Source organism: Plectropomus leopardus, chromosome 17, assembly GCF_026936395.1.
Source record: "Plectropomus leopardus strain MGB_pleo_1.0 chromosome 17, ASM2693639v1, whole genome shotgun sequence".
NCBI classification, from domain to species: Eukaryota; Metazoa; Chordata; class Actinopteri; order Perciformes; family Serranidae; genus Plectropomus; species Plectropomus leopardus.
In genome coordinates, this window is record NC_142192.1 from 15,555,534 (window position 1) to 15,578,083 (window position 22,550).

The window sequence follows — 22,550 nt, forward strand, 5'->3', positions numbered from 1 at the left end:
AGGTGTTATCAATCATCCTCACGTGAACAAAGGCTTCGTTCTATTCAAGTGTCCCAAACGTTATGACAGTGTGACAGTGAGCCTGCGTGCACAACGCCAGCACCCTGAACCTGACACAGCTGAATGTAACGCTTATCTAGAACTACAATAACGATCGATTAATTGTCAGCTATTCAATTAATCGCCAACAAATTTGGTAAGTCATCAATTGATTTGAGTAGTTGTTAAAGAAAAACTCATAATTCTCTGATTCGAGCTTCTTAACCCTTTGAAAGCTGAGGTGAAATCAGTTTTCTTGTGCTACATGTAGATGCATTTCACATGCATTTAAACCTTTGAAACCTGAGCAACTTGGCAAGAGATGTCTCACAATATGCAAGAAATTAGAAAATGTTAAGAAATGACCTGAAAAATTGTTTTTAAAAAGACAGAGAGAAATGATTCTATGTTGATAATATATATATATTTTAAATATCAGAAGGTGTCCAGGAAGCTATATTTAGAATGTTTTATTATTTATATATATATATATATATATATATATATATCTATATATATATATATATAGATATATATATACACACACTCATATATAGATTTTTTAAGCCTTTTTTTCTTTTATTTCCCCCCTCAATTGCACTTATTTGTAAAGTGTAATGTCCTTCCATGTTTTTGACAGAAATCAATTTGCTCAGCTTAAAAAGGGTTAATTGCAAATATTTTCTTTACTCAGTGACAGTAAACTGAATGTCTTCAGGTTGCAGACAAAACAAGACATTTGAGGAGGTCACCTTGGCCTTTAGGAAACACCAATTGACATCTGACATTTTATCAACCCCACTAACTAATTTTTCATTGCAAAAACAATCAACAGACAACGCTGTTTCAGTCTAATTGCTGTTTTGAACATCACAAACCACTTTTCTGTTAGTCGAAAACAAATTTAAATCATTTTTAAAATTTTGCCCTTTCGAATAACTGGCACCATACAACATAATTATTATAATTAAAAACTCATTTGAGGAGAGACTTGACTTCATTAACAGGCAGTGGTTCTGAATTGACCATTTCAGTTTATCAGATAATCCATAACCCTCTCTCTGGCATCAGAAATAAAATGAGGTCTAATGTTATGCTTTATAAGTAAAATACACTTTTACAATTAAATTCAAAGCAATTAAACAGTCAGTTCATCCAAAGTGCACATTTGTCACTTACCTCTTGTGGTCTTCAGCCATGCAGATGCTGTCTTTTGCTCTGGTTTCTCCGCGTTTCTGTGATGAGTTTGCACAGGAGGCACTCAGCTGCAGCTGCGCCATTGTTAGCGATATTAGCAGCACCTGTGTGTTTCCCACTCTGACAATGCAAAGATGTCTGCCTGAGCCTGTGCAGAGGAAGGCATTGTCATTTGGCCTCAGGCTTGCAGCGGTAATTGTCATTAATTTCACCCCAAATTTCAAAGTCAATATTCCGTGTTGTAAGTTGTAGATTTTAAAAACTAATAGTTAAATACAAGCTGCTTACGTTGGTTGTCATCTGAAAACTTATATTAGGGTTGGAAAAGCAATACTCTTGTTGATAGCTGTTTGAAAGGAATGTGTTGCCCCTTAAAAACTGTTTTTATTTATTAAAAAGAAGCCAGTTTTCTCAAATGCAAAATTATATTCAAGGACTAAGGATTTTAAAAAATAAGATGCAGTCTAAAAAATGTCAAACATGATTATTCAAAATTAACTTTGATTCTTGACTATTTTTTGGTACTTGGTGCTAAACACATATTTTGGTCTATAAGAAATAAGGCAATTTGAGTTTATTACGTAGAGTAATGTCAGTATTTTCTACTAATTAATCTTGTGAGGTATATATTAAAATTATAGGAATATATTTGAGGTTCATCAAAGTTTATTCACCCTAAGCTTGCAAATAAAGTATAAAAATATATATGTGGACATGAGGTTAATTATATAAATATATACTGCAAGTCTATCCCTACATGGTTTCCTGAGATTTAAGACTGGTTTCAGAACAAATCCATTTGAAATCAACAGTTGTTAAATTGCCTCCACTTAAATGCCTTTTTAAACTATAATTCTGACTTGTTTTGAGAGAGATTAAAAGGTTTAAGACGAACAATAGGGCTAGTTTTACCCTTTGGCTGTACTCGATGCATGTACCATCTGAAGTAGCCAGTGGTTGAAATACCAATCAGATTTAACAATAGTGAATTTCAAACTTTATTTGGAGTATGAACAGGACTTTGGCATACTGCAACACTTCAGATAAGGATCATAAGGAGGGAGTGGGTTTGTGCCACATTCACATATATAAAACACTTTAACGAATTGGCTTATGTAGACGGCAAAGATGACGGTCAAAGACAGTGAAGATGGTCACACTCCAGACAGACAGACAGACAGACAGACAGACAGGCTGATCACAGGATCATTAAAAACAAATCAATGGATCAGATGTGACAAAAACACTAGACTCTACATGTATAAATCACCACACAGATGAAAAACTAGTATAAGAAAACAAAACTAGACAAAATTAACGACACAGTGTTTGATCTTGAAAAAGTACATTATAAAGTTTCTCTTTTACATACTGGAGGAGCTGTGCGAAAACAGGCCTGTTTTTCTTTATTCTGCCCAGCTGATCCTGTGGAGGACACTGAGAAGATTTCGGGGCCGGCTACATAAAAACACTAAAGGATTAAGTTGTTTGGACGTGAAAATAAAACAGCTGCACGGGTTGCTCAGGCATGGCAAACGGTGTGCGACACTGACAGGTTTCTTGGAAAATGACAAAGATTTTCTAATCCATCTCCCTTCCTCATCTTCATATCAGAGCTTGGATGGTGATCATAAATCCTGGGTCCATGAAGACAAAAATGAAATCAATGGAAACAACTACAACATAAGACGTTTAACTACAACAATAAATTAATGCAAAAATATGGCCCGAGTACATGACCAGATTTTTTTTGTTTCATTCTCAATGAAATTCCACATTGAATAGAAAGATCTTTCATAAAAAGTTATAAAATAAATAAGCACTCTTTCCCTTTGAGTTTCGAGTAGAAAAAAAGTTGCACAGCGTGCAGGCCCAAGAGGAGAAGGAGCATAGTTTTTTTTAAATTATTATTATTATTTAGGTTATTTTGCAGAAGTATCTCTGCCCTCTGCTCCTCATCTTTGGCCTTTGTGGTCACAGACATGCTGGCGGGTCGGTGTGACCCGCTCAGAGTGGTCAGTGTAGCCGCTCCTCAGTACACCCAGTTCACCGGGACCCACTGGGGTTCACTGCACAGTTTGTCCACGGCGGCCTGTAACGTCTCGAAGGCCTTGTCCAGGTTGTCGTTGACGATGGTCAGGTCAAAGTAGTGGCTGTAAGCCCTCTGGATCCGGGCGCTCTCATCCACCGTCTTTCTCAGGTCCACATCCTGCCAGCACAAAGAGGACAGCTGAGATAATGTAACACAAGCACGCTATAGTCAATGACCAGGGGGGCAAATAAAGAGTGACTGAGTGGATGAATCGTTGAGTGGATTTGAGTTACTCTCCAGAGGCATTTTGCATCTCCAGAAGGAAAAAACAACAAAAAACAGCAAGAATCATTTCTTATTTTGTCTCAGGAGTTTTATGAGTAACGAGACATTTTATATATCAGATCTTGACAGTGGTACAGTTACCAAGTACATATACTCAAGTAACATTTACTTGGTCAGTAATTTACTTTATACTTTTATGCCCGTATGTTACATTGGAAAATAACTGTTCTCCAGATTAAAGGGACAGTTCAGACCAAAAACACGTGTTTCCTCCTACCTGTAGTGCTATTTATCATTTATCATTCTCAGTCCAGTGTTGGAGATATCAACACTCGGCAACAAATATAATGGAACAATATGGCACATGGCTTGTGGTACAGAGAAAATAGTTCCTACATGAAACTGCTCACAACAAGGTCTGGATTATCTTGAGTAACCAGGTCATGATTTCCGGAAAGAGACGTTGCTGTTGAGTTTTTCACGTGTATAAATATATATATATATATATATATTTGTGTGTGTGTGTGTTTAAGTGTTATCCTAATTTTGAAATTCGAGAAACATATCTTTGATCCCATTTTATATTTAAAATCCTGCCTGCTGTTTCATATTTCCACAATTTTTTTCTCTATCATAATTTTAACATCCCTGTGCAGCAAATAAGGGCTAAGAAAAAAAACACAAACAAAAAAACTCCAAAAAACATAAATAAATAAAAATTACAAACACATAATACAAATATTACATATTTTGTAATTTTATTTAAATGTCGATATTCTATGTCAGGATGACGTCGGTATGTGATGTTTGGAACACGTTGGAATTTGGTTACTTAACAACACATGTCAACGTCATCTGTGTCAGTTTTCTAGATCAAGTTGACGTTGGCATTACATGTTGTTCTGGCACTGAATTTTGGTTACTCGATGTCACTGCCTGAATTAAAGATAATATCAAATTCTTACTATGTTGGTGACCTGCTGGGATTGCCAACTTTGAAGTTGACTTGATTAGAGGATATGGAGAAAACTGTGTGAAAGAATGAACTCATAAGGCTGATTTTCTCTTTTTTGGGGGTGACTAAATGTTGGTAATGTAATGATGATGTAAATTGGAGTTGTTAACCTACCGTGAGTTGCTTAGTGGTGATGCCTGCGTCCACCACAGCTTTGTGCATGGCCTTGAGAGTATCAAAATCTGGCGCTGCGATGAACACCACGTAAGGCATGAACTCTGCTGTTTTCAGGACCTTCAGAGCCTGAGGAGAGACACGGGGAGTGACATTACAGCCATGACCAAATAAATTCAAATAAACCCCTCTAAACCTCTTCTTATACCTGTGGGTTGACATCCAGGATGCAGGTGCGTCCTGTGCCCACCACCTCGTGGATGGACTCAATCTTGGTGCCGTACAGGTTTCCGTCATATTCGCCGTGCTCCAGGAACCGTCCGGCCTTCACGTCCACCTCCATCTCTGTCCTTGTGGTGAAGTGGTAGGAGTTACCGTCCAGCTCATCATCACGGGGCCGCCGTGAAGTGTCTAAGAAAAGACTCAGTTAAATGTTTGTGAAAGTTGTGACAGCATTTCGAGACACAGACAGAAGCATGACGTACATGGTATAGTGGTGCCAAAACGTGTGGGTTGGAGGACCATCAGTCTGTTCTTCAGGCTGCGTCGCCCCACGCCCTGAGCACCAATCAGAACCAGTGTCTTTCTCTGGAATGCTGGGACCTTCGCCACTTCCTCGTAGATCTGCAGCTCATGTCTGTCAAACTCTGTTTAAACACACGTATAGTTATTAGCCAATGAAAAAAAATACATGGAGATGTCACATATAAATCAACGGTATGAGGAGTCTACCGACCTGCATTTTTGGCTGTCAGGTACATCATCTTCTTCTTCTTTTTTCCAGCTATGGTTCCACAAAGGATCCCTGCTGAACAAGACAGACAATGTATGTCTATGCTATTACAGAGTTTGGCCAGACGGGGGCAGGCGTGGACCATTTTCTAATCGTTTCAAACCCTGGCTACACAGGCCTCTTAAATTAGTTTACTGTGGTTAAGAGTAATAAAGAAGTGACAGCGGTCTGGCCACAAACTAGCTGACAAGATTTCAGGCAAATTATTTCAATGTCAGGACTGCTGAAGAGAGAAACACAGCGTTCCCAAACATTTTCATGGTCAACATTTCAAAACTTTTTCAGAACTTTTCAAGTACCCATAATATTTTTTTTCTTGCTCATTCTTCTTTATCATCACATACATTTTTCATTTCCTCCCTGCGTTCCAACACTTTTTTCTTTTCTTTTTTTTTTTTTTACTTTTGGTTATCAACTTTATCCCTGAAAAGATTTAACAAATCAAGTGCAAAATATACACAGGTGTTTGTATATTTGACCGATTTTAAAAGTTTCATTCCATTTTGTCCCTGAATCCACCCCTCCCCCGGGATCAGGATCATCCTGATTGCAGAATCCTTTTTTTGTTTTGTTTCAACCCCTAATCAAGATTAGATCCAATCCAATAGCCGTAATCTGATCAAATGAACAACTAAAATTAGCAACTAATCAAGAAATGACCCAAAAATTTGCAAAACTAAAAAAAAGGTAAAAATTTACAAGAATAATTACCTGAAAATTAGTAATTAAGGAGAAGTAAAACACAACAATAAAAAGAAATGACCTGACAAAAATGCTAAATAAAAAAATCACACACACACATATATAAATATACATATTGTTTTAAATATATAATGATAATGAACATAAATAGTTTTCTGGACATTATTTTTCCTTTTCTGAAAAATAAATTTTTCAAATAATTTTCTCTATTCTGTCTTTTGAAAAACTAATTTTCAGGTCCTTTTTAAGTTTTACCAACTTCTTGCTCGTTGCCCTGTTTATTTTTTGAAAGAGATCAAGCTGATCTGCTCAGGTTTTAAATGTTTAAATGCTTGTGAAAGCATCTGAACGCAACACAAGAAAATTGATGTCGATCCAGGTTTCAAAGACACTCTGTAACATACCTGATCCATCAAAATCTCGAGGGACAAAAGCTTTCCTCTTCTCTTCCAAGAACTGACTGGGTATCAGTCCCGTTGCCCCGCCAACCACATGGCACGCCTGCCACAGATTACAGATGAGGTCACAGTTAAGTCTAGAAATCTTTATGTGATTTTAACTGACAGATCCTCAAACAAAATAAGCAGAAGAAAGCTCACCTGCCACCAGTTGGGATCCTCTCTGTTGACAATCTGCAGGATGTCGCCTTTCGAAAAGGCCATCCCCGCCTCTCGGCACGGGATCAGGTTGTCATTTGCAGGGTTGTAATCAAAGTATGGCCGTACATACACCTGTGATGAACACGTGCACAGCTTTAACTCACTGCTGGGATTCATTCACACTCACTGGCTCAGTTAGAATAAAAAAGATTGTGGATGAATCACACAGACATACACAAAAAAATAGGAAAACAAAGAGACTCATGCTGAGCGTGCTGTCTCACACACTGACACAGTAACAGCGGCTCATTCACACCCATTACAACCAACGTCCCACACTGCACCCGGCACAGCTGTTCACGCTGCGCCAACAGACGAGGGCTTTTGCCAGGAAGGGTAAGTGCTCTGGCTGATGGATTCGATTAAACAAGCAGCGAGAGGAAGCAATAAAACAAGCCAGTAAAATGTACTGTGCAGCGCGCCCTGAGCCGCAGAGCAGAATGTGGTTTTGCATCATGTCTCATTCACTTTTACTGCTTTTCATTCAATTTAAGCCTTCAGAGCATTTTCAAGTTGATGTCTTATTTGTTCAGGAAGCACAACATCTTTTTTTTGTGGCTGAAAAATTTTTGGTGCATCCATATAGGGAAATGTCTAAAAATATAAATTACTGTAATTTGCATGTGAGGAAGCATTACATTATAGGAAGCATGTGTGTGTTTTGAGTGTGTGCAAGAGACAGAAACAGCTAGTGTGACCTAGATAGCATGTGGAGTGTTATTAATAGGGCTCCCAGGGTTCACATTCCGGCGCAGGGGATTGTGGGAGGGCTGTAGGACACATCACCAGCCCTGTACCACTGCCCAACATCTGCCACTCATTACATAAGTGTGCGTGCTTTTGTTTACATTATCATCTCATTTTAAATTTCCTGTGTGTGTGTTTACCTGTGGAGGTGCAGGAGCATCTCGGTAGCTTGGGAGTATTTTCAGTGTGATTCCGCCGCTGCAGTCTTTGAGCATCTCCTGCAGCTCTGTGGGATTGTTGCCGACGTCCTTCCCGTTCACTTCCTTTATGATGTCGCCCACGTGGAGCAGACCCTGCCTGTCGATCATGCCGCCGTGAAGGATTCTGGCGATGACAAGGTCATCTTTCTCCACACGAAATGTCACGCCCTGAGAGGGAGAGGAGAGCAGGGTGGTGTTTGTCCTCTGATATCTGATTGTATATGTACACACACACACACACCCTGATTCATTCACCTTCACCCATAACCCATCTACTTACACCCTTAGTGATTCACTTGCTCATTTGTGTACTCAAACACTCCCCTGCAGCAATAAATACACACACAAACACACACACACACACACACACACGAATAAACACAACTACAGAATGTTCTTCTCTGCTCACCAGTGGCTCTCCGGCCTTCTTTCGGATGCCAATCATGCGCACAGCATCGGCCTGCATCAGAGCGCTGTTCACTGCCGCATCATTGGCAGTCTCAGTCGGGGGCGGGACTTCATAGCACTTAGAGGCCACCATGTCATGTGCCTCCAAAAGAGACTGAAAGAAAGAGAGGAGGACAAACCGAAAGGGAGAGAGTAATGATTAAAGAAGAAAAAGTGCTTTCTTCCTATTAGAAATGAAAAGTTAATTTGCAATTTAACACACCCTTATTCTGTTCAACAGGGCTGCATTTAGTGGTTGTGCAGCTACAGCATTACTTTCTCTGGTACGACCAATTAAGCTTATGGTGAAAAATGCTTGTGCTTACTGTGTACAGGGTTCCTACAGCTTAATTTAGGAAAGTCAAATTTAAGACTTTTTAGTGCCACTTACAATGAAATTATAGACCAATTTTACAATAAACTGAATAAATAAAACTATGAATCAACATCAATTACTTACCGCTAGGCACAATTTTGCCCAATATTTATTGAAGAAAAAACAAAAAACAAAAAATTAAACAAAAAACGCAACCTTTTGGGTTAAATTAAAAAGTTAGATCATCTACTTCAAATACTGATTTGATTTTTTTTTTTTTTACTTAATAGATTGGAAAACATGAAATACCATCAAAATATCAAATTATCATAAAAGCATCCATTGGGTTTGCCTTGAAAAAAGGGTTTTCATTTTTCATTTGATTAGATGTAGTAAATGTACATGAGTGTTGTGGGTTCCTCTATCCTGATCTCTGTCATGTTAATGAAAGAGGCATTCAAAAACATTCATTCATTCATTTTCAATAACCGCCGTAAGAGAGTTCCCTATTGAAATCTCAACCATTTTAAAAACCCATTTGTTCCTACCATCATCAAACTTTTAAACAATGCTGCTTATGGCTGCAGGGATTGTGCGGTAGTTTCAAAAGGGGATACGTGCAATATGTGTTATGTGAAATGTATGAGCAATACTTTGTCCGTTTGGATTATGTGCTGTTTATTGATGTGGTGCAACTGGTGCCATTTTGTTCGTATTTAGTTTGTTTTATTGTAACTGTGAAGGCCTTTATAGGCATGGACAAATTTCCCTATTGGGACAATAAAGTCCATCATAAAGTGTATCGCATCGTATCGTATCGTATCGTATCGTATCGTATCGTATCGTATCGTATGTTACCGTGCCATATTGTTTATCTTGTTAGGGGTTGGAGCCTATCCCAGCTGATTTTAGGCAAGATGTGGGGTACAGGTCGCCACATTATTGCAGGGCTGACAAACAGAGACAGGCAACCATTCACGCTGGCCAATTTAGAGTAACCAATTAATCTAACCTGCATATCTTTGGACTGTGGAGGGAAGCCAGAGAACCCGGAGAAAACCCACATTGACAAGGGGAGAATATGCAAAGTCAGCACATTCAGGAAATCCTTTTTTTAAAATAGATACACTCCATTTTGAGAGTTTACAATGCAATGCAAAGATGCAAAGATCTGCAGGAGCTGACTCGATGACTCTCACCCTATGTTTTAGCATTTAGCACGATCCTGTAAATGTTACTTGTGGCCACAAAGGATAGTGTTTAGCAAACATCACACAGGCTTGCTGTTAATGATGTCAACAAACTTGAAACTTGATGTTATAAGGCAAAAATGTGATGATAGCTCTAAAGGGTATAATACGTGGACAGATGGTAGAGTAGTAGCTCAAGGGCAGACAGTAGCACAGAAGCTTGTCTAAAGTGTCTAAAAGTGTCTAAATTGCAATACTGCAGCATCTTTAACAGTTTGTTTATCATGTTCTTCAAGGTCTGATTTTCAAATAAATTCAAATGTGAACACCAAGCAGTTTAAACACTTAACTGCAAAGTCCTGGACATGCTTAAACTGTGAAAAAAGAAAGAAAAAAAAAACTAATCATCTAATGGCTCAAATCCCAAATATGGATTACGGCAGGAATCTAATCAATTAATTCCTAGTTCGCTGATTATCCATCTACCAACTTTTTTCAAAGCCTGCATTTCTTGATGGTACCGGCACCACTAAATATCCTCCCAACAATTAGACAAACAGACAAGTTATTGGTTTAGAAAACAACTCTGTGAACTCACACTCAATATTTGAGAGAAATATCTGTTTCCTTTATTTCCTCTCTCTTTTCTTCCCTGCCCTCACTCCCTCCCTCCCTCGCTCTCTACTCTCAGTAGGTCAACAGGGTCTTATCCTTCAGCTTACAGCACAAAGGGCTCTGATTTGTGCAGCAGCCTCGCTGGGCTCAGAAGTCTAACTCCTATTGGTCGAGCCTGCGTAAAGCCCCTGGTAGGTCCAAGGATAAAGGTTAATGTCCTACTGATGCATGAGGACAGGATCCAAAACATCAGCTCCGTGCTACTGTAACTACAGTCAAAACATAACAACTTCAGGCTGAGCTTAACATTCACTGTACTATAAACTTTTGAAATATATCAAAACTAATATGTTGTTTATTCATTCAGTCAAATATCACAGAACTCTGGCGTTAATCTAGCTTCAAAAAGGCATTATCTAAAAAGCTTTAGAGAGGTGGCTGTAGGTCAAATTAAGCAAGCAGGAAAAAATGTTTATTTACAGAGTCACTTAGTGGTGTTGAAAGTTGCAAAAATACAAAATAATAGGGGTCCAAAATTTTGTCAGATGCCACTTCTGCATTATTTCCTAACCTAAGTCAGTATTCGATCCACTAGCCAGAAAAATTGATTCCATAAATAATGCCTGTATTACTTGGTGGTATTTATTGTTATTTATTTATTGTTTTTATTGTTGTTATACAGGGTTTCCATATATTTTCATGGACAAAACTTTTCCATGACTTTTTTTCCAAGGACCCATAATAACAATTCTTTTTTTCTTGCCCCACTTGCCAGCATTTTTCAAACTCTATTTAAACATAATTTCAGCTAGCTGGTATACTTAAAGGCAGAGAAAATGTGGGGAGAAAATGAAGAAATGTGCATGATGGAAAACAAATCATCACACACTGATGCATGTTAGAACTACATGATGTCAACAGCTACAGAGAATACATTTACTGTCATGTCATATTACATTGAAGGTTATCTATGGAAGATGACTGTAACATTTTCATTTCACTCATCAAAATTTGATGACTTTTCCAAGACTTTCAATAATTTTTACCAATTCCATGACTTCTTCAGGACTTCCATGGCTGTGGAAACCCTGTGTGTGTATACTCCTTTATCCTTTTTTTATATTGTGAACATGTTTTTTAGATTTGAAGCACTTTGTTACTGTTTCGAAAGGTGCTATATAAATAAAGTTATTATTAGTAATATTTAAATTCAGTTATGGCTTTTGGTTTTGGTGTGCCACTCCTTTTTAAAAAATTGGGGGTGCCACTGCCTGTGTGTGTACCAAAATGAATGTTTGCTCCATCTCACCTGGAAGTGCGGCTCCTGGAGGATCCTGGATAATTCGGCCGCGCTGTCGTCTTTCACCTTGAGATTGTTGATGTCTCCCAGGATGTCCGTCACCAGCTCCACATTGTTGTCCTGCACCGCCTCCAGCTTCACTTCCTCCAGCTGTTCATGGGCCTGGAGGAGACAGAGAGGCTCAGGTAGGGTACGTGTGGAGAGGCAGTAGTTGTTTTTTGCTCTCTTATGACTCTGCGTGTTATGTAAGGATTAATTCAGATGTGCAGATTTTGTTTGTAGTAGTGATAAATGACATTTTTCTGGACATCACACACCCAGGTTAACGCTGATTTACTGTGGGATTGTTTTGCTCTGTAAGCCAGCTGTCGGCCTCGTGATACAATGTTAAAAGTCAAAGGAGTATTTTTAATGTTTAGTCATAAGTTGAATGCTGGGAAATGACAACAGCCTGTCTGGCAGGAACTAGTTGCCCTCCAAGTGAACTCACTGCACACTAGATTTGCTCCAGGAGTGAACATGTGTGTTAGAGAGCAGACTGATTGGGCGCAGAGGTGTTGCAATACATGCACTGTCATAACCGTCTTCAGGAAAACTCCAAACAGAGCCGCTAGATTAGTGCTTCATTGTTCAATGCGCACAAATTTTTCTCAGATGCACTGCAAACGCTCAGTGTCCTGTAGAGAAAAGATATAGCCTTCTGAACTTTTTCAGGAATGTCTTCAATAATAAGAGCCCTCAGTATTTTATTGATGAAGTAGTGAACATCAGCAGTGAACATAAGAATCAGACAAGACAGGCCAGTTCAGGATAAATATTACTGCTTAGATTGAGAAAAAATCTCTTCAAATCTTCTGTAATTTACAGAGCCATTACAGAAATGAACTCGTAACTAAATCATGTCATTAAAATAAATACCAGAGCCGCTTTCAGAGAACATTAAAAAGAGTATTTAATGCAATGAACTACATGAAAGAACAGTAAATGACATGATGTAACTTATGAAATCTTGCTTGTGGATGTTACTCATATTTTATGTTTTTTTTTCCTCTTCTTTTTGTTTTATATCAAATGTGATTTTTGAATGGATATAATTGGTTGTTATATGTAGGGAGATCCTAATAAACTGAACTAAACTAGTTATCAAATGCACAGCAGTGTAAGCTGCATCACTTGGTCACTGATAGTTTGTATGCACGAGTGCAATTCCTCTGTGTGCAGATGCAGTGACTGTTAGTCAAAGCCTTACTGTACTTCGGCCCCTCAGCCACAGCAAGCAAAGCACTGCTGGGAGCAGAGTGAGGGTGGGGTGGGGGCTTGGAGGTGGCTAGCGGGAAGTTAGTCTGCTTGCTGCTGCTCACCCCAAGCTATGTGTGTGTGCTACCTTAGCCAGGGAGCGTACAATTGGACTTTCCATGATGCCGCGCAGGAAGAGCAGGTCGATGTCTTTGGCGCCCGTGGAGGTGGGCAGCTCAACCAGATTATCTAACACCTGCTGCATGGCTGGATGGACGGGACAAGAGATAGGGAATACACAGACAAACAAAGAGAGACAGAGATAAGGAGTTAGCCAGGCATGAAAGTCATACAAAGCATAAACACACATGCAAGATAAATTAAGATACTGCAGCAACTGGGAGATAGTAAAGGACACACTGTCTTACGAATGTCAGCGCTGACCTCTAGCTTTCACGATACTGAATTACTGCAAAACTAAGACAAAATTCTTCAGTTCAATAGTCATATTCTATAATGATGCCGAGACCTTGATCGGCCATGTTTGGAGCCCACTCAATGTATTAATACAAAGTTCTGTACTCCAGTGACACAGCCTGGCCCCCAAAAATATCAAAATTAAAGCTCCATCTGAAGGTACAGTAAATTATTGGAACCTGTTGACTCACAAAAGCTCCAGAATTCAAATTTTCCAGATTACAAAGAATCATAACAAATGAAGTGTGTTGAGTCTTGTAGTCACAAACAGAGAGAGGGAGAAGTGTGGACTTTAGGTATCAGCCAGCTAACGCCCTAATGCCGGGGTCTCAAAGCCAGTGTAAGCCCATTTAAGACACTTAAAGCCATGGGAACGTGTGTGCATACGTGTGTTCTTCTCTGTCTTATCTTGCCCTTATGTGGGTAGTAAATATGTCCAGTCAGCACATTTATACAGCTGATTCACTCTATGATTATAAGCTCCATGATTATCATCTTTAACCTTGACTCATGTTCTCGTCAAGTCACACTCTCTTATTTAAAAAAAAAGTGACACATACAATACAATATGGCAGCCTTAAAAATATGCAAATCAATAAATATTGTTGTTAAATAGGGATGGGAATCATTAGAAGCCCCACGATATGATATCATCACAATACCAAAGTCACGCTAAAATATTATTGCAATTTTAGACATGTTGCGATAAACAGAGTATTGCAATAACGTAAATATTGCCGTGAAAAAATATCGCAATACTGTGCTGTATCCATTTTTCTCCCCACATTTACTTTTTTATGGTGCAATATGGTGTGTGACATGAGTACATTTTAAATGTCAATCAACATCCCTTTTCAAGAAAGTAACTGTGAATTTATCTCAAATTTTTCACATCATTACATAATGCATTTTCAGATATTTTACATGTAAAATTAATGTGCAAAAACACAGTATTTCTTGTGTGTTTTTTGTAAAGATCATTATATTATTACAATTAATGTTTAACAGCATCTCACATAATATTTTCTTATATTGGTATATGTTGTTTTTGGACATATGGACTGTGCAGTATACAGTACTTGAAAGAATCAGCACTTGATTCTTAACATTTGCTTTAGCATTTTTTATCCAAAATAAGTACATAAGAGTCTAATTTTAAATTCAATGTTTTTCTGGTTTGATATAAACAACAAAAAAAAGGTTCATCAGTCAACCCTTTAGAAACCTGGATGGACATCAGTTTTTTGTGCTGCATTCAGACGCCTTTAACAAGTATTTCAACATTTAAAACCTGAGCATGGAGGTTTTACTTTCTTAAAAAAACACAAGAAAGGCAATTGGCGAATTACAATAAATTGGTGAAATTAATGATTAAAAAAGGAGAGAGGGAGAGAGTTACTAGAAAATTATCAAAAAACAGGGAAAAATGTCCAGATACTATGTTTATGATTATTCTAATTATATTTAAAATATGATACAGAATTCAATTTTAGCCCTTTTAAAGATAATTTTCTTGTTTGTTTTTTACTTTTCCCTTTTTTTGCTAGTTTTCAAGTAATTATCTTGTAACTTTTTACTAATTTGTTGCAAATTTTTGGGTGATTTCTTAACTTGCTCATGGCCCTATTCTCATGTTTTTAAAGGAAATCAAGCTGATTTGCTCAGGTTTCAAAGGGTTAAACTATAGCTCAAAATTGTTATTTTTTATTCATCATTCATTCATCATACATGCAAAAGTTGCCCGGTTGTATGATTGAGAAGGAGAAGGGGAAATTGGAGAAGGCCTCACTGTAGCTTGATAACCACAGAACACAAACAGGCTGCATAAACAGAAGGCTCCATGCAAAAACAAACCTTAAATATTTATGATCCTCTTAAAGAAGGACAGGGGAGGGAGGTTTAAAACAGCACTGCAGACCATTCAACCTGTATTTCCATAAAGCAATATATTTACTGCATGACGACACAGGAACACAATCTAAAACTCAATTCCGATATATAGCAAGATATTCAGCGGGGGCCCCACACTTTGTTTCACAAGCTAGAATAAACACAAGTTTCAGAACAGAGCTGTAATTGTAGTAAACACATCCACACACACTAACATGTGCAAACACACAAACAAGCATTAAACCACAACCTTGATCGCACTGCACTTTACTAGTCTCACTAAATCACTCTTACTATAAGTCACGGTAAAACCTCCTGAAATTTGGAGAATGTTTTCCAGTTTTCCAAACACTCATCCAACTGACCTCACTAACATACTTGAACAAATCTGACCACAAAACCTCAAAAACACAACAACAAAAACACACACAGCTGGATCCCTTGAGTTTTTATTCTCTCTGTGATGACCTTTACCCATTTGGTCAGCTTATTGTGTCACCACGTCCTCGACCACAGAAATGTTTGCTCATCCCAGCTTGTCCACAGCCCCCCTGCCACGTGTACTTGTGTGTACATTACTCATCCTAACAAGCAACCCCGAGATGTTTTTCCATCCTGTGAGAGATTGGAGATGAACTAAAGCCTCCTACATAAAGTCTCTATAATCCCATGAAATATGGCATGGAGATACAACCACCTACAAGCCTCCTGCTAAGTCTGGCCTGAAGAAGTTGTAAAAGCTGCCAGACTACAGCACTGGACAGTTACAGTAGTGTTTTTTTCCCCGGCTGGTTCATCATCTGTACATAATGAATCATCCTGCTTACCTGCTCTTAATTCCTCCCTCTGTGGCACAGTGGTCTGCCTGCAGTCTTTCCAAACATCTAACCACTGCTTCTTTATGTAGGCTACACCTATCAGCACTGTGTGTGCTGAATGCCAATGCAAGAACCTCCCTGCTTAAAGATTCTTATCTCTGTTTCTCAACGAATTTCAGACAAGATGGAGATCAGAGGAGCACAGTAGTAGCATCGCAAACAAATAGTGTACACCCTCCAAGGAAAACCACCAACCAAGGGGGTGCCTATGCAGCTGCTAGGTGGCAGGTGAAAAGACTATAAGTTGGCTAAACTTATTTGAAAAAAAGTACAAATTACATTTGTAGTTAGAAATAAATCAATATACTGAGGCAGCTGTAGCACTTGAACACCACCTGTTGCAATTGAAAGTGCATAAAACTAGCTGACTAGTTATCTAGGGAGCAGAGAAGTCTAAACAGTTAGCTAAAAATTGGCCTAATAAGAATAGGTTGAGTTACTAAGCTAACAGACAAATGATGAGTTAACCAAGGTAATGCATGGATAATAGGGTTGAAATACATAACTAAAAGTAAAGGGTCAACGCTTGAAATGTTAGCTAAAACTTTAAGATTATGGATAAGGAGTAAATGTTAGCTAAAACTTTCCGATGTTGGCTAAAAATGTAAGATAATGGGTTAATGGTGGAAATGTTTCCATAAACTTTAAGATAATGGGTAAATGGTTTTAAATGTTAGCTAAAACTTTAAGATAATGGGTTAACTTTTTTAAAAGTTAGCAGAAATTTTACAATAATGGATACACTTTGGAAAAGTTAGCAAAAACTTTAAGATGATGGATGAACAGTTAAAATGTTAGCTAAAACTTTAAGGTGAGGGATAAACAGTTGAAATGTTTGCTGAATCTTTAAGATAATGGATAAATGGTTTAAATGTTTGCTAAACTTTGAGATAATGTATAAACAGTTGACACATAAGCAAGAATTTTGGGATAATGGGTGAACAGTTGAAATGTTAGCTAAAACTTTGATATATAAGATTAACAGTTGAAATAGTCAGTGTTAGCTAAAAGTAATGGATAAACAATAAAAATGTTAGTTAAAACTTTCATACAAAACTTTAGCTAAAAGCTGAAACTTTAAGATAATGGATAAACAGTTGAAATAATAAACTAAAAGTAACAGACAAACGGTTGAAATTGTAGCTAAAATTTTAAGATAACAGATGGACAGCTGAAACAGTTGAATATAACTTTTAGCTACTCGAGAAACACATTGAACTGATAACTTAAAGTTATCGATAAATGGTTGAAATAAAAAGTCAAATTAACAAATAAATGGGTAAAATATCTAAAAGTGATACATGTGTGCGAAGTGGAATGATTGAAGTCATGGATAAATTGTTGAAGTCTCTGGCTTTTGCCACATAGTAACATTTGTACAAATGCAAATATGAAAATAGTACAGTTTTATATAATTAATGGTGTTAAATAACACCTTGTTTAAAATTCATTTGAGTGAGCAGCTTTGGAAGATGATGATAAAGCGGTAGCCTACTTAAGTTCATCTGACAGAGCTGTGGGGATACATCAGACAAAAAATGGTTTGGAACCAGTGCTCTGAAGGATCGTCAGATCACATACATTTAAAGAAAAATCTGACATCCACTTTGCAGGAGTTATTCGACAAACTATACAGCCTTCTGATGATTAATATTTCATAAATCCCTTCTATCAACCCCTCCATCTCAAGTTTTCACACAAATCAAAGACTGCATTATCTCTCCCCTCCCAGGTGACACCCCACCTCTTCCTCCTCCTTTCCTCACCTCCAGACGCATCTGCTTCCTGGGTGGACTGCACTGCTGGGGGCCCCTCCACGCCAGGCTGTCCCGGGGGCGTCACCTCCTCCTTCTCCTCCCGTACCCCATTGGGACAGGCATCTTCCATAGCTGTGACCATCGCCAAGCCCTCCTTCTTCCTCTCTGCTGCCACAAGTATGCTAAGGCTAACCTCTAGTCAACCACCAGCAGTTCTGCAACTATGTCTTCTGTCCTCCAATCGTCTTGTCTGGCACTGCTGACCCGCTAAACTCCCAAAAACACAGAGAGAGAGAGTACAGAGAGAGATGGGATTGAGGGCAGAGAGAAGCAAAGACACACAAAGAGAGCAACAATAGGGTGGGCTTAAGATCAGGGGATATTAAGAGACAAGGAGGGAAAGAGGAGCGGAGAGGAGGAGGAGGAGGAAAGATGAGGGGGAGAAATTTAAAGAGCGAAGAGGCTGATGTGAAGATAAGTTCAGAAAGACAGGCGTGAACAGAGACAGAGAGAGGTAGAAAGCTGGATCGCATACACAGATGTGGACACATTCAATGCTTGTCAGTCCCCTCTCTCCACTTCGGCTTTAATACCTTCCCTTCTGAACCATCAACCCCCCTCCGCTGATAACACACACATACACACACATAATCCCACAATCCTCTCCTGCTGTTGAGGGCTTGCTTGAGTACCCCTCCTCTTGGGTCCCCGACCCCACCCAAAGTTGAGTTGCCCCACTTGTCTAGACAGAGGCGCACACACACACACAAACACACACACGTACACACCAGTTGAAAGTGTCATTATGTAAGTAATCTTACATAAGTGTTACTGAAGGGGGCCTGACCCGACATTCCCATTCTTTTCCTCTTTCTTTTCTCTCATTCACACTGCTCAGGGTTTGGGCGCCCCACTGCAGAAACTCTCAGCGTGTGCAGATTGTGCTCGGACGTATTCCCTCAGCGGTCGTCCACCTCCTTAAAGCAGCATGTGTCAGCCTAATGGGAGCTTTTTTCCCCTCATTCATTTTTTCTTTGGTCTCTCTTTCTTCTTAAATTAATGTGACCTCGCGACCTCACTTCTCGCTTAATCAGTAGACTGGAGGTGCTGACTGGATTATGTGCATTTTGGGGCTGCAATTTAAACTGCTGCACCCCTGAGCATTAATGCTTTTCGGAGAAATTATTGGTGCAATACTTCCTAAGTAGAAACCTTGTGTTTTTTAATCATTTGCAGAGAAGTAATTTGAAAAGAGTTTGTGTAGATAGTAAAAATTATTAATCATAAAATAAATGTGTCAACATTTTGTATCAAGGTAGTCCTTGAAATAAATGGCAACGGCCGTCTACAGCCATGCCTGCATGTCTGTGAGGCTGTAGTTGGGCACGGTGTTGCTCAAAAGCTGAATGCAAATGTCAGCATGCAAATACGCTTAATATGATTGTGTCAACCTGCAAATATTTAGCAAGAAGGCTATAATGTTTAACATTTTTACCATATAATTTAAGCATGTTCGCATGCTATGATTTGTACAGTACAGCTGAAGCTGAATAGTTTTGTGGATATATGATCATAGACCAAAGCTATTCTGCCAATTAAAATTCTCACCTGATGGTGGTGCTACATAAAACGTCAGGGTCATATCAATTATTACAATTATTACAGTTCACACGATAAATGTATCAAATTTGTGTCAAGCCACCTACTAGATGTTGCGATATTTCACTGGCTAAGTGACACCGTTGACCCACTGGTGGCACTAGATCATAAGTCACAGGATCACCAAAATTCTTAGGACACATAGTCTGGGGAGAATAAATGGCTGTAGGCTACAAAACTGCATGGCAATCCATCCCATACTTGTTGAGCTATGTCAGTCTGGACTGAAATGATGGGCCAACTGCCTGAGGGGGCCAGCAAGACCATAACCTGAACTGCGCCGCTAACATGGCTAAGAAGAAGCCTCTGCACACACAAGTGTTTTAGTTAGGGCTGTACAATAGTTTACATTGTTTTTTATCATCATTGCAATGTCAACATGCACAATAAACACATCACCAAAGACAGCAATATTGCACTTAAGGATTTTTTTTGTTAGTTTTAAGAGAATATCAGTACAAAACTGCACTTTTAAATGTAACTTTTTTTATTGATGCTTTTATGTTCAGTTCAGTGTTTTATTTGTTCAATAAAAGAATGTTGGAAATCATTTTCTTATATATATATATTTAAATTCAACTAGCAATTTCTTGTATTTTAGCAGCTTACTGAAAGCAGCAAAAAGACGGAACTGAGTCCACTTTATTATCTGTTTATTTATCGCAAGTAATACCGTTATCACCTCCTCATATCCTGCAGTCCTAATTCTTGCTACTAGATAATATAACATAACCCAATTTCAAAAGCTAAGCAGAATTTTGGGGATGTCCTTTTTGCATGCGAAATATCGAGGTTGTCAAGATGTACAGGCATGTTTACAGTCATTTAAAACAGGCCCCTCCCACAGCGACACAGCTGTGCGAGAAGCAGATCTGTAGGCTTTAATCCACCCCACCTCTCCCTCCACCCCAGCCTCTACATGACCAGTCAACCCCTCCCCCAACCCGGGACATGGGATTTTAATCCGGCCACGAAAGCTCGGGATTACAGAATCTCTCTGTGTGTCTCACCATATCCAGCGCTCAAACATCTTTACAAAGCTAACAGTATGAGTAGTAGTATGACACTGCCTGGTTTGGCGACAGTTTTCTGATGTACACCGAAGTGACTTGCTGAAAAGGCCTTTAGTAACCACTGCCTCTGACCAAAGTGTGAGAGAAGATTTGCTCTTTGGGCATTAATACAGTGTTACATATTCCTCTAAATTAAAATTTCAATTTCTTGATCACACATCGGACCGTCCTCTAATTGTCGACCTAATTCTCTTTAGGAAATAAGAAAATGAGGGCAGAGTTCACACAGGGTTTGACTGAGGCAGAACAACTGTGCACTCAGCTCTGTTTTCTCCAAAACAAAGCATCATGGGAAGCTAACACAGATTTAAGAAACTAACTGACCACCTGAGCAAAAATAAGATTGTGCTGTTTCATTAAAATAATTGAGTTAAGCCTTTGAAACCTGGACCGACATCAGTATCTTGTGTTGCGTTTGTACACCTTTCACAAGCAGTTAAACATTTGAAACCGGAGCAAATTGGTTTGATTTCTGGTGAAAAAAATGGCTAAGAAGGCAGTGATCAGCTTGGCAAGAGATGTCCCAAATATTGCAAAATGAACTGAAAATTTGTGAGCAAAATAAATAAATGGATATACAGTAAATCACAGAAAAAAAGAAAGACAGGGAGAAAAAGATTCAAAAATCAGTATTTAATTATGATAAAATATTTAAAGTTATTTACATTTAAATCTTTTGCATTTTTTCAAGCCACTTTCCTGTTGGTTTTTTTTTGTACCTTTTTTAAAAAAAATTTGTATGCTAATTTTCAGGTAATTGTCTCATAACTTTGTACTAATTCCTTGCTAATTTTGGGTAATTTCCTGTGAAGCTGTTCATAGCCTTACATGTTTTTTGATTCAAGATTAAGCCAAGTTGCTGAAGTTCCAAGGAGTTAATTACTCAGCAAAAAAAAAAAACAATTTCTCTATGACGGTGAAAGCAAATTGGTATTTCTAAAAGCAAGAGGAGCTGTAGCCTTGATCAGATTTATGAAGTCAAAGTCAAAGCCAGACAAACATTATACACTACTCCACACCAAGGCAAATATACTGTTACCCAGCAAAGCTGAATAATGTGAACAGATGTGCTCTTTGCCAGCCATAGTCGGGTAAGATTCATAGGCCGTAAAATAATAAATACAGATCTTATATAAAACTGAAACTTCAATTTCACAGTTTTAGATTGACATTAACATGGCCCTCTAAGTACAGAGAAAATATTATCAACCGTGTAATCCACACAGACATATAAACACACACAGGAAAACCAGTCACTTCCTTACTTCCTTAGAAGTGAGAGTTTGTTAAGAGCAGTGTTGAGCATAACCTTGCTTCAAAGACTGGCAGTCCTCCCACTGAACTGACAAAATCATGTAAGCATCCAGAAAACATGTGATTAATATCTCCACTGTGTCGGTGCTGAGGGAGAGGCGGGGAGGAAGTTGTGTTTACCTGTGCCAGTCGGTGTAACCCAACCCTGATCCTACTGGCTGCTCATCAGTCAATTTTGAAGCCCTGGAGAGAGAGAGAGAGAGAGAGAGAGAGAGAGAGAGAGAGAGAGACATGTGAAAGTTTGAGAGACTCATCCTTATGAGACACAAATATTCAGTCCTACTTGCATTCCTGCACACCAGTTTTCATCATTCCTCACATACACACTTGCTTGAGAATTCAGATTTGCACTCGAGCTCATCCCTCACACACACTCAGTGACTCTATCTTTTTCCCAGTGGATTATCTGTTTCATCTATCTATGTCATCCCCAGCTCCTGCAAGAAAGGAGTCTCGCCTGCAGACTGAGGCCGTTGTTCGTTTCTGAGCGACGCACAGAGTCACCCAGGACGATTCATTGTCCTCAGTTATTCGAGGATGCCTGCTGCATCATCAGCTGGCACGGTGCCATTACCGTAGTAAATGGCCACTATTCTCTGAAAGTTATGACAAAGC

General features: G+C 38.7%; 1 protein-coding gene across 6 annotated transcripts in view; it reads right to left on the reverse strand.

Annotated features, from left to right (window-relative positions):
• Positions 1–2,210: 2,210 nt before the first annotated feature.
• Positions 2,211–22,550, reverse strand: part of pals2b (protein associated with LIN7 2, MAGUK p55 family member b) — a 28,427-nt gene continuing 8,087 nt past the window's right edge. Inside the window, exons 2-14 of one of the 6 annotated variants that reach the window (XM_088090212.1) lie at positions 22,056–22,118; positions 17,899–18,156; positions 13,036–13,154; positions 11,661–11,813; positions 8,193–8,345; positions 7,724–7,951; positions 6,777–6,908; positions 6,582–6,678; positions 5,419–5,490; positions 5,168–5,329; positions 4,891–5,093; positions 4,683–4,811; positions 2,211–3,445 (exon numbers count right to left, since the gene is read on the reverse strand). In XM_088090212.1, coding sequence (XP_087946338.1) covers positions 3,269–3,445; positions 4,683–4,811; positions 4,891–5,093; positions 5,168–5,329; positions 5,419–5,490; positions 6,582–6,678; positions 6,777–6,908; positions 7,724–7,951; positions 8,193–8,345; positions 11,661–11,813; positions 13,036–13,154; positions 17,899–18,031 — 1,758 coding nt within the window. In that variant the 5' untranslated portion in view covers positions 18,032–18,156; positions 22,056–22,118 and the 3' untranslated portion in view covers positions 2,211–3,268. The remainder of the gene's footprint in view (positions 3,446–4,682; positions 4,812–4,890; positions 5,094–5,167; positions 5,330–5,418; positions 5,491–6,581; positions 6,679–6,776; positions 6,909–7,723; positions 7,952–8,192; positions 8,346–11,660; positions 11,814–13,035; positions 13,155–17,898; positions 18,157–22,055; positions 22,119–22,550) is intronic. The other 5 variants (XM_042506796.2, XM_088090214.1, XM_088090213.1 and 2 more) reach the window with 5 other exon arrangements.